Source organism: Oncorhynchus clarkii, chromosome 23, assembly GCF_045791955.1.
Source record: "Oncorhynchus clarkii lewisi isolate Uvic-CL-2024 chromosome 23, UVic_Ocla_1.0, whole genome shotgun sequence".
NCBI classification, from domain to species: Eukaryota; Metazoa; Chordata; class Actinopteri; order Salmoniformes; family Salmonidae; genus Oncorhynchus; species Oncorhynchus clarkii.
In genome coordinates, this window is record NC_092169.1 from 33,998,219 (window position 1) to 34,010,925 (window position 12,707).

Genomic DNA, 12,707 nt, shown 5'->3' on the forward strand with positions numbered 1-12,707 from the left:
CTGTCTAGCCTGTATGGCCTGACTAGCCTGTATGACCTGACTAGCCTGTATGGCCTGTCTAGCCTGTATGGCCTGTCTAGCCTGTATGGCCTGACTAGCCTGTATGGCCTGACTAGCCTGTATGACCTGACTAGCCTGTATGGCCTGACTAGCCTGTATGGCCTGTCTAGCCTGTATGGCCTGACTAGCCTGTATGGCCTGTCTAGCCTGTATGGCCTGTCTAGCCTGTATGGCCTGTCTAGCCTGTATGGCCTGACTAGCCTGTATGGCCTGACTAGCCTGTATGGCCTGACTAGCCTGTATGACCTGACTAGCCTGTATGGCCTGACTAGCCTGTATGGCCTGCCTAGCCTGTATGGCCTGTCTAGCCTGTATGGCCTGTCTAGCCTGTATGGTCTGTCTAGCCTGTATGGCCTGTCTAGCCTGTATGGCCTGACTAGCCTGTATGGCCTGTCTAGCCTGTATGGCCTGACTAGCCTGTATGGCCTGTCTAGCCTGTATGGCCTGACTAGCCTGTATGGCCTGTCTAGCCTTTATGGCCTGTCTAGCCTGTATGGCCTGACTAGCCTGTATGGCCTGTCTAGCCTGTATGGCCTGACTAGCCTGTATGGCCTGCCTATGTCAGCAACTGGTCTTGCATTTACATGTACATGACATTTAAGTCAGTTAGCAGATGCTCTTTTTCAGAGTGACTTACAATTAGTACATTCACCTTAAGATAGCTAGGTGAGACAACATTACTCAGGCATAGTAAGTAAAACATTTCCTTAACAAAGTAGCTTTCAGCAAAGTCAGTGCGAGTAGGAAAAAGTAAAGTGTGAGTATTAGTTCTTGCTGTTCTCTTCTTCTTATACAGGTGTGTTTAAGGTGTGTGGTAATGGTCTCAGGTGATGTGTGTGTTACCTGTCTAGTCTGGTAGTATTCTCTCAGTAGCTGGTCTCTCTGTATGATGGCCTCTGTCCTCTCCTTGCGGGCTACATCTCTCTCCTCCCGGATGGTCTGGATGTCTTTACAGGCCTGGCTCAACTCCTTCTGGGCCTCAGCCTTGTCCTTCACCTCGTGGCAGCACTTCTCCAGCAGCTCATTCTTTTCACAGATAGCTCTGTCTCGGTCAATCAGCGCCGAGCCAAGCTCCTTCAGCACAAAGAAGAGAGCAATTAGCTCAAAAACTTCAAGTGACAACAACAAAAAAAGAGCCATCTTGATGTCCTGGTCATCTGTCAACCTTGTTATTGGTGTTTCTATCATGCCATGGCCTTTGTCTTTTATAATAGGATGCAGACGTGCAAGACTTGGAAGGCTTGCAAACTAGCTTATACATTCAGATGTTTCATACTATTAAATGGCAGCTAATTGATTCTCTAATCGATGTGTTTCCTATATCGTTTTAAATAACAAATTAACACCATGACTCTGAATCAGCACACATAAGTTCAACTAAGAGGACATTTCATCCATGCATTTTGCGTATATTGAACCATGACCTGGCCTGACACAAACAAAATTACATTTAAATTTGTTCTGAAAGGGGTACAATTGCTTGTCACTGTAGTGGTACCCTGTAAGGTACAGTAACGGCCAAAATAAAGGAAACACCAACATAAAGTGTGTTAATAAGGCATTGGGCCCCTTGAACCAGAACAGCTTCGATGCACCTTGGCATAGATTCTACAAATATCTGGAACTCTGTTGTTGGGATGCAACACCATTCTTCCACAAAAAAAAGTATAATTTGGTGTTTTGTTGATGGTGGTGGAAAACGCCGTCTCAGGCACCGCTCCAGAATCTCCCATAAGTTGGGTTGAGATCAGAGGGGTAACTTTAGTCAACTCTGAGTTCGACTTGGGATAACCGGTAGCACGGAAGTGGATCATCTTTTAGCCAGGTAAATTTCTATGGCAAAGAATGGTTCAGAACCAACCTTCTCCAGGGAAGGCTAACTCAGGGCTAGCTCCATTTATCCTGAATAAAGTGTCGGAACCGCAGGTTGAGGACCAATGAAATCAGATTCCCTCCCTTCCCTTCCCTCCTCTTCTGGGCCTCATTTTCACCAAGTGAGTTTCGAGGCAAATGTTATAATTTATGACAATATATCCATGTCAGTGGAGGCTGGTGGGAGGAGCCATAGGAGGACAGGCTCATTGTAATGGCTGGAATGGAATTAATGGAATGGAGTCAAACATGTGGTTTCCATATGTTTTTGTTTTTTTTGTTAAAAAAAATTAAATAAATTGTACCCCTTTTTCTCCCCAATTTCGTGGTATCCAATTGTTAGTAGCTACTATCTTGTCTCATCGCTACATCTCCCGTACGGGCTCGGGAGAGACGAAAGTTGAAAGTCATACGTCCTCCGATACACAACCCAACCAAACCGCACTGCTTCTTAACACAGCGCGCATCCAACCCGGAAGCCAGCCGCACCAATGTGTCGGAGGAAACACTGTGCACCTGGCAACCTTGGTTAGTGTGCACTGCGCCCGGCCCGCCACAGGAGTCGCTGGTGCGCGATGAGACAAGGATATCCCTACCGGCCAACCCCTCCCTAACCCGGACGACGCTAGGCCAATTGTGCGTCGCCCCACGGACCTGCCGGTCACGGCCGGTTACGACAGAACCTGGGCGGGTTTCCATATGTTTGATACCATTCCATACATGCCACTACAATTACCCCGTCCTCCTATAGCTCCTCCCACTATCTCATAAGGCCTTATTTTAAGACCTAGTTTTACACTACAGTGGCCTGAAATTCCTGGTTTACTGGCCACATCAGCCCTGTAAGTCACATTAGGCTGGCTTGGAAAGTGATGTGTAATTTCTATATGAATCAAGCCAGAGTTAGGATAGCCAACAGTTGGCATTTTCTATTCACCTGCAATCTGCATTCAGAATGACTGACAGGGTTAGGAGACGACCAAACCATTTAAACTGGAACAACCATTTCAGTAACGGGTGCAATAAATCTAACTAACTGATTGGACTAGTTGAGAAAACTGTTTATTATTTATCTTTATAGCATAAGATTAATCAGCCAATCAAAGTAAATGCAAAAATACAGATATTAAAACAATTCCTAAAAATCTACCTGCAGTAGAGCATGCTGGGAAACATGATAATGATTATGGTACAAATTTGCCTTTTTAGGGTACCACCACCGTGACAAAGCCGACAGATCAGTACCATCAAGAACTGAGGGTACACAAAATACGTTTGTAACCTTGGAAATGGAGATGTCCCTTCACCTACCATTGAGAATGAGAGAGTGACGATTGTACCTTTACATAAAAGTATTGGGTACAAAAATCTACCATTATACTAGATTATCCACACATGTGCCCTAAAAGGTACCGAACAGTACCATGTGAGATCATACATGTACCGCTGAAGGAACATTATGTGTACAGTATATTGATCTTTTGGTACCTCAGGGAACAATACTGTACCCTTATTTCTGAGTGTGTACCTCCGCTAACACTACATACAGATTGAGGTACAGATTGAGGCATTGTCTTACCTGACGTAGTGCCTCCATCTCTTCGCTGGTCATCCTCTTCTCTGAAGAGGTGTTCTTCAGTTTGGCCTCAGCCACCTCCAGCCCTGTCTGGAGCTTGTCCACCTCTGTGATCACCTGCTCCACACAATACACTTTACTGCATTACAGTGATATTACGGTTTTACTATTATACTTGATGTAGTATTTATACAAAAGGAAAGAAGCCTCCTGGCTAAATCTGGCAAATGAATAGAAATGTGCATTATCCCTATCCACTAAACCTGGTAAAGTAAAAATATCTCTCTCTGACCTGGTCCCTCTCACTCATGATGAGTCTGTACTCATTGAAGACCGAGTCCCTCTCCTCCTTGTACTTCTCACAGTCCTTAACGGCCTTCAGCTGCTGGGTCTTCAATCGTGTGGATTCTGTCTGCAGCCGCTCCATCTCTCTCTGTAGCTCCTTGTTCTGCACTGCAGCCTTCGACAGCTCAGCCTGGGTCGAGTCAAACCTGACACAGTAACAGAACAGGGGGAGAGAGGTCGAGTCAAACCTGACACAGTAACAGGACAGGGGGAGAGAGGTGGAGTCAAACCTGACACAGTAACAGGACAGGGGGAGAGAGGTCGAGTCAAACCTGACACAGTAACAGGACAGGGGGAGAGAGGTGGAGTCAAACCTGACACAGTAACAGGACAGGGGGAGAGAGGTGGAGTCAAACCTGACACAGTAACAGGACAGGGAGAGAGAGGTTGAGTCAAACCTGACACAGTAACAGGACAGGGGGAGAGAGGTCGAGTCAAACCTGACACAGTAACAGGACAGGGGGAGAGAGGTGGAGTCAAACCTGACACAGTAACAGGACAGGGAGAGAGAGGTGGAGTCAAACCTGACACAGTAACAGGACAGGGAGAGAGAGGTGGAGTCAAACCTGACACAGTAACAGGACAGGGGGAGAGAGGTGGAATCAAACCTGACACAGTAACAGGACAGGGGGAGAGAAGTGGAGTCAAACCTGACACAGTAACAGGACAGGGGGAGAGAGGTGGAGTCAAACCTGACACAGTAACAGGACAGGGAGAGAGAGGTGGAGTCAAACCTGACACAGTAACAGGACAGGGGGAGAGAGGTGGAGTCAAACCTGACACAGTAACAGGACAGGGAGAGAGAGGTCGAGTCAAACCTGACACAGTAACAGGACAGGGGGAGAGAGGTGGAGTCAAACCTGACACAGTAACAGGACAGGGGGAGAGAGGTGGAGTCAAACCTGACACAGTAACAGGACAGGGGGAGAGAGGTGGAGTCAAACCTGACACAGTAACAGGACAGGGGGAGAGAGGTGGAGTCAAACCTGACACAGTAACAGGACAGGGGGAGAGAGGTGGAGTCAAACCTGACACAGTAACAGGACAGGGGGAGAGAGGTGGAGTCAAACCTGACACAGTAACAGGACAGGGGGAGAGAAGTGGAGTCAAACCTGACACAGTAACAGGACAGGGGGAGAGAGGTGGAGTCAAACCTGACACAGTAACAGGACAGGGAGAGAGAGGTGGAGTCAAACCTGACACAGTAACAGGACAGGGGGAGAGAGGTGGAGTCAAACCTGACACAGTGACAGGACAGGGAGAGAGAGGTCGAGTCAAACCTGACACAGTAACAGGACAGGGGGAGAGAGGTGGAGTCAAACCTGACACAGTAACAGGACAGGGGGAGAGAGGTGGAGTCAAACCTGACACAGTAACAGGACAGGGGGAGAGAGGTGGAGTCAAACCTGACACAGTAACAGGACAGGGGGAGAGAGGTCGAGTCAAACCTGACACAGTAACAGGACAGGGGGAGAGAGGTGGAGTCAAACCTGACACAGTAACAGGACAGGGGGAGAGAAGTGGAGTCAAACCTGACACAGTAACAGGACAGGGGGAGAGAGGTGGAGTCAAACCTGACACAGTAACAGGACAGGGGGAGAGAGGTGGAGTCAAACCTGACACAGTAACAGGACAGGGGGAGAGAGGTGGAGTCAAACCTGACACAGTAACAGGACAGGGAGAGAGAGGTGGAGTCAAACCTGACACAGTAACAGGACAGGGGGAGAGAGGTGGAGTCAAACCTGACACAGTAACAGGACAGGGGGAGAGAGGTGGAGTCAAACCTGACACAGTAACAGGACAGGGGGAGAGAAGTGGAGTCAAACCTGACACAGTAACAGGACAGGGGGAGAGAGGTGGAGTCAAACCTGACACAGTAACAGGACAGGGGGAGAGAGGTCGAGTCAAACCTGACACAGTAACAGGACAGGGGGAGAGAGGTGGAGTCAAACCTGACACAGTAACAGGACAGGGAGAGAGAGGTGGAGTCAAACCTGACACAGTAACAGGACAGGGGGAGAGAGGTGGAGTCAAACCTGACACAGTAACAGGACAGGGGGAGAGAGGTGGAGTCAAACCTGACACAGTAACAGGACAGGGGGAGAGAGGTCGAGTCAAACCTGACACAGTAACAGGACAGGGAGAGAGAGGTGGAGTCAAACCTGACACAGTAACAGGACAGGGGGAGAGAGGTCGAGTCAAACCTGACACAGTAACAGGACAGGGGGAGAGAGGTGGAGTCAAACCTGACACAGTAACAGGACAGAGGGAGAGAGGTGGAGTCAAACCTGACACAGTAACAGGACAGGGGGAGAGAGGTCGAGTCAAACCTGACACAGTAACAGGACAGGGGGAGAGAGGTGGAGTCAAACCTGACACAGTAACAGGACAGGGGGAGAGAGGTGGAGTCAAACCTGACACAGTAACAGGACAGGGGGAGAGAGGTGGAGTCAAACCTGACACAGTAACAGGACAGGGGGAGAGAGGTTGAGTCAAACCTGACACAGTAACAGGACAGCGAGAGAGAGGTGGAGTCAAACCTGACACAGTAACAGGACAGGGGGAGAGAGGTGGAGTCAAACCTGACACAGTAACAGGACAGGGGGAGAGAGGTCGAGTCAAACATGACACAGTAACAGGACAGGGGGAGAGAAGTGGAGTCAAACCTGACACAGTAACAGGACAGGGGGAGAGAGGTGGAGTCAAACCTGACACAGTAACAGGACAGGGGGAGAGAGGTGGAGTCAAACCTGACACAGTAACAGGACAGGGGGAGAGAGGTGGAGTCAAACCTGACACAGTAACAGGACAGGGGGAGAGAGGTGGAGTCAAACCTGACACAGTAACAGGACAGGGGGAGAGAGGTCGAGTCAAACCTGACACAGTAACAGGACAGGGAGAGAGAGGTGGAGTCAAACCTGACACAGTAACAGGACAGGGGGAGAGAGGTCGAGTCAAACCTGAAACAGTAACAGGACAGGGGGAGAGAGGTGGAGTCAAACCTGACACAGTAACAGGACAGAGGGAGAGAGGTGGAGTCAAACCTGACACAGTAACAGGACAGGGGGAGAGAGGTCGAGTCAAACCTGACACAGTAACAGGACAGGGGGAGAGAGGTGGAGTCAAACCTGACACAGTAACAGGACAGGGGGAGAGAGGTGGAGTCAAACCTGACACAGTAACAGGACAGGGGGAGAGAGGTGGAGTCAAACCTGACACAGTAACAGGAAAGGGGGAGAGAGGTTGAGTCAAACCTGACACAGTAACAGGACAGCGAGAGAGAGGTGGAGTCAAACCTGACACAGTAACAGGACAGGGGGAGAGAGGTGGAGTCAAACCTGACACAGTAACAGGACAGGGGGAGAGAGGTCGAGTAAAACATGACACAGTAACAGGACAGGGGGAGAGAAGTGGAGTCAAACCTGACACAGTAACAGGACAGGGGGAGAGAGGTGGAGTCAAACCTGACACAGTAACAGGACAGGGGGAGAGAGGTGGAGTCAAACCTGACACAGTAACAGGACAGGGGGAGAGAGGTCGAGTCAAACCTGACACAGTAACAGGACAGGGAGAGAGAGGTGGAGTCAAACCTGACACAGTGACAGGACAGGGGGAGAGAGGTGGAGTCAAACCTGACACAGTAACAGGACAGGGGGAGAGAGGTGGAGTCAAACCTGACACAGTAACAGGCCAGGGAGAGAGAGGTGGAGTCAAACCTGACACAGTAACAGGACAGGGGGAGAGAGGTGGAGTCAAACCTGACACAGTAACAGGACAGGGGGAGAGAGGTCGAGTCAAACCTGACACAGTAACAGGACAGGGGGAGAGAGGTGGAGTCAAACCTGACACAGTAACAGGACAGGGGGAGAGAGGTGGAGTCAAACCTGACACAGTAACAGGACAGGGGGAGAGAGGTGGAGTCAAACCTGACACAGTAACAGGACAGGGAGAGAGAGGTGGAGTCAAACCTGACACAGTAACAGGACAGGGGGAGAGAGGTGGAGTCAAACCTGACACAGTAACAGGACAGGGGGAGAGAGGTGGAGTCAAACCTGACACAGTAACAGGACAGGGGGAGAGAAGTGGAGTCAAACCTGACACAGTAACAGGACAGGGGGAGAGAGGTGGAGTCAAACCTGACACAGTAACAGGACAGGGGGAGAGAGGTCGAGTCAAACCTGACACAGTAACAGGACAGGGGGAGAGAGGTGGAGTCAAACCTGACACAGTAACAGGACAGGGAGAGAGAGGTGGAGTCAAACCTGACACAGTAACAGGACAGGGGGAGAGAGGTGGAGTCAAACCTGACACAGTAACAGGACAGGGGGAGAGAGGTGGAGTCAAACCTGACACAGTAACAGGACAGGGGGAGAGAGGTCGAGTCAAACCTGACACAGTAACAGGACAGGGAGAGAGAGGTGGAGTCAAACCTGACACAGTAACAGGACAGGGGGAGAGAGGTCGAGTCAAACCTGACACAGTAACAGGACAGGGGGAGAGAGGTGGAGTCAAACCTGACACAGTAACAGGACAGAGGGAGAGAGGTGGAGTCAAACCTGACACAGTAACAGGACAGGGGGAGAGAGGTCGAGTCAAACCTGACACAGTAACAGGACAGGGGGAGAGAGGTGGAGTCAAACCTGACACAGTAACAGGACAGGGGGAGAGAGGTGGAGTCAAACCTGACACAGTAACAGGACAGGGGGAGAGAGGTGGAGTCAAACCTGACACAGTAACAGGACAGGGGGAGAGAGGTTGAGTCAAACCTGACACAGTAACAGGACAGCGAGAGAGAGGTGGAGTCAAACCTGACACAGTAACAGGACAGGGGGAGAGAGGTGGAGTCAAACCTGACACAGTAACAGGACAGGGGGAGAGAAGTGGAGTCAAACCTGACACAGTAACAGGACAGGGGGAGAGAGGTGGAGTCAAACCTGACACAGTAACAGGACAGGGGGAGAGAGGTGGAGTCAAACCTGACACAGTAACAGGACAGGGGGAGAGAGGTGGAGTCAAACCTGACACAGTAACAGGACAGGGGGAGAGAGGTGGAGTCAAACCTGACACAGTAACAGGACAGGGGGAGAGAGGTCGAGTCAAACCTGACACAGTAACAGGACAGGGAGAGAGAGGTGGAGTCAAACCTGACACAGTAACAGGACAGGGGGAGAGAGGTCGAGTCAAACCTGAAACAGTAACAGGACAGGGGGAGAGAGGTGGAGTCAAACCTGACACAGTAACAGGACAGAGGGAGAGAGGTGGAGTCAAACCTGACACAGTAACAGGACAGGGGGAGAGAGGTCGAGTCAAACCTGACACAGTAACAGGACAGGGGGAGAGAGGTGGAGTCAAACCTGACACAGTAACAGGACAGGGGGAGAGAGGTGGAGTCAAACCTGACACAGTAACAGGACAGGGGGAGAGAGGTGGAGTCAAACCTGACACAGTAACAGGACAGGGGGAGAGAGGTTGAGTCAAACCTGACACAGTAACAGGACAGCGAGAGAGAGGTGGAGTCAAACCTGACACAGTAACAGGACAGGGGGAGAGAGGTGGAGTCAAACCTGACACAGTAACAGGACAGGGGGAGAGAGGTCGAGTAAAACATGACACAGTAACAGGACAGGGGGAGAGAAGTGGAGTCAAACCTGACACAGTAACAGGACAGGGGGAGAGAGGTGGAGTCAAACCTGACACAGTAACAGGACAGGGGGAGAGAGGTGGAGTCAAACCTGACACAGTAACAGGACAGGGGGAGAGAGGTCGAGTCAAACCTGACACAGTAACAGGACAGGGAGAGAGAGGTGGAGTCAAACCTGACACAGTGACAGGACAGGGGGAGAGAGGTGGAGTCAAACCTGACACAGTAACAGGACAGGGGGAGAGAGGTGGAGTCAAACCTGACACAGTAACAGGCCAGGGAGAGAGAGGTGGAGTCAAACCTGACACAGTAACAGGACAGGGGGAGAGAGGTGGAGTCAAACCTGACACAGTAACAGGACAGGGGGAGAGAGGTCGAGTCAAACCTGACACAGTAACAGGACAGGGAGAGAGAGGTGGAGTCAAACCTGACACAGTAACAGGACAGGGGGAGAGAGGTGGAGTCAAACCTGACACAGTAACAGGACAGGGGGAGAGAGGTGGAGTCAAACCTGACACAGTAACAGGACAGGGGGAGAGAGGTGGAGTCAAACCTGACACAGTGACAGGACAGGGGGAGAGAGGTGGAGTCAAACCTGACACAGTAACAGGACAGGGGGAGAGAGGTGGAGTCAAACCTGACACAGTAACAGGACAGGGGGAGAGAGGTGGAGTCAAACCTGACACAGTAACAGGACAGGGGGAGAGAGGTGGAGTCAAACCTGACACAGTAACAGGACAGGGGGAGAGAGGTGGAGTCAAACCTGACACAGTAACAGGACAGGGGGAGAGAGGTGGAGTCAAACCTGACACAGTAACAGGACAGGGGGAGAGAGGTCGAGTCAAACCTGACACAGTAACAGGACAGGGGGAGAGAGGTGGAGTCAAACCTGACACAGTAACAGGACAGGGAGAGAGAGGTGGAGTCAAACCTGACACAGTAACAGGACAGGGGGAGAGAGGTGGAGTCAAACCTGACACAGTAACAGGACAGGGGGAGAGAGGTGGAGTCAAACCTGACACAGTAACAGGACAGGGGGAGAGAGGTGGAGTCAAACCTGACACAGTAACAGGACAGGGGGAGAGAAGTGGAGTCAAACCTGACACAGTAACAGGAAAGGGGGAGAGAGGTCGAGTCAAACCTGACACAGTAACAGGACAGGGGGAGAGAGGTGGAGTCAAACCTGACACAGTAACAGGACAGGGGGAGAGAGGTGGAGTCAAACCTGACACAGTAACAGGACAGGGAGAGAGAGGTGGAGTCAAACCTGACACAGTAACAGGACAGGGGGAGAGAGGTGGAGTCAAACCTGACACAGTAACAGGACAGGGGGAGAGAGGTGGAGTCAAACCTGACACAGTAACAGGACAGGGGGAGAGAAGTGGAGTCAAACCTGACGCAGTAACAGGACAGGGGGAGAGAGGTGGAGTCAAACCTGACACAGTAACAGGACAGGGGGAGAGAGGTGGAGTCAAACCTGACACAGTAACAGGACAGGGGGAGAGAGGTGGAGTCAAACCTGACACAGTAACAGGACAGGGGGAGAGAGGTGGAGTCAAACCTGACACAGTAACAGGACAGGGGGAGAGAGGTGGAGTCAAACCTGACACAGTAACAGGACAGGGGGAGAGAGGTGGAGTCAAACCTGACACAGTAACAGGACAGGGGGAGAGAGGTGGAGTCAAACCTGACACAGTAACAGGACAGGGGGAGAGAGGTCGAGTCAAACCTGACACAGTAACAGGACAGGGGGAGAGAGGTGGAGTCAAACCTGACACAGTAACAGGACAGGGAGAGAGAGGTGGAGTCAAACCTGACACAGTAACAGGACAGGGGGAGAGAGGTGGAGTCAAACCTGACACAGTAACAGGACAGGGGGAGAGAGGTGGAGTCAAACCTGACACAGTAACAGGACAGGGGGAGAGAGGTGGAGTCAAACCTGACACAGTAACAGGACAGGGGGAGAGAGGTGGAGTCAAACCTGACACAGTAACAGGACAGGGGGAGAGAGGTGGAGTCAAACCTGACACAGTAACAGGACAGGGGGAGAGAGGTGGAGTCAAACCTGACACAGTAACAGGACAGGGGGAGAGAAGTGGAGTCAAACCTGACACAGTAACAGGACAGGGGGAGAGAGGTGGAGTCAAACCTGACACAGTAACAGGACAGGGGGAGAGAGGTGGAGTCAAACCTGACACAGTAACAGGACAGGGGGAGAGAGGTGGAGTCAAACCTGACACAGTAACAGGACAGGGAGAGAGAGGTGGAGTCAAACCTGACACAGTAACAGGACAGGGGGAGAGAGGTGGAGTCAAACCTGACACAGTAACAGGACAGGGGGAGAGAGGTGGAGTCAAACCTGACACAGTAACAGGACAGGGGGAGAGAAGTGGAGTCAAACCTGACACAGTAACAGGACAGGGGGAGAGAGGTGGAGTCAAACCTGACACAGTAACAGGACAGGGGGAGAGAGGTGGAGTCAAACCTGACACAGTAACAGGACAGGGGGAGAGAGGTGGAGTCAAACCTGACACAGTAACAGGACAGGGAGAGAGAGGTGGAGTCAAACCTGACACAGTAACAGGACAGGGGGAGAGAGGTGGAGTCAAACCTGACACAGTAACAGGACAGGGGGAGAGAGGTGGAGTCAAACCTGACACAGTAACAGGACAGGGGGAGAGAGGTCGAGTCAAACCTGACACAGTAACAGGACAGGGAGAGAGAGGTGGAGTCAAACCTGACACAGTAACAGGACAGGGGGAGAGAGGTGGAGTCAAACCTGACACAGTAACAGGACAGGGGGAGAGAGGTGGAGTCAAACCTGACACAGTAACAGGACAGGGGGAGAGAGGTGGAGTCAAACCTGACACAGTAACAGGACAGGGGGAGAGAGGTGGAGTCAAACCTGACACAGTAACAGGACAGGGGGAGAGAGGTCGAGTCAAACCTGACACAGTAACAGGACAGGGGGAGAGAGGTGGAGTCAAACCTGACACAGTAACAGGACAGGGGGAGAGAGGTGGAGTCAAACCTGACACAGTAACAGGACAGGGGGAGAGAGGTGGAGTCAAACCTGACACAGTAACAGGACAGGGAGAGAGAGGTGGAGTCAAACCTGACACAGTAACAGGACAGGGGGAGAGAGGTGGAGTCAAACCTGACACAGTAACAGGACAGGGGGAGAGAGGTGGAGTCAAACCTGACACAGTAACA

At 51.4% G+C, this 12,707-nt stretch overlaps 1 protein-coding gene across 3 annotated transcripts in view; it reads right to left on the bottom strand.

Moving 5' to 3' along the window:
• Window positions 1-12,707, bottom strand: part of LOC139382024 (disks large homolog 5-like) — a 152,594-nt gene that overhangs the window by 60,269 nt on the left and 79,618 nt on the right. For all 3 annotated transcript variants that reach the window (XM_071125952.1, XM_071125953.1, XM_071125954.1), the window contains exons 9-11: window positions 3,801-3,999; window positions 3,512-3,625; window positions 904-1,134 (exon numbers count right to left, since the gene is read on the bottom strand). In XM_071125952.1, coding sequence (XP_070982053.1) covers window positions 904-1,134; window positions 3,512-3,625; window positions 3,801-3,999 — 544 coding nt within the window. The remainder of the gene's footprint in view (window positions 1-903; window positions 1,135-3,511; window positions 3,626-3,800; window positions 4,000-12,707) is intronic.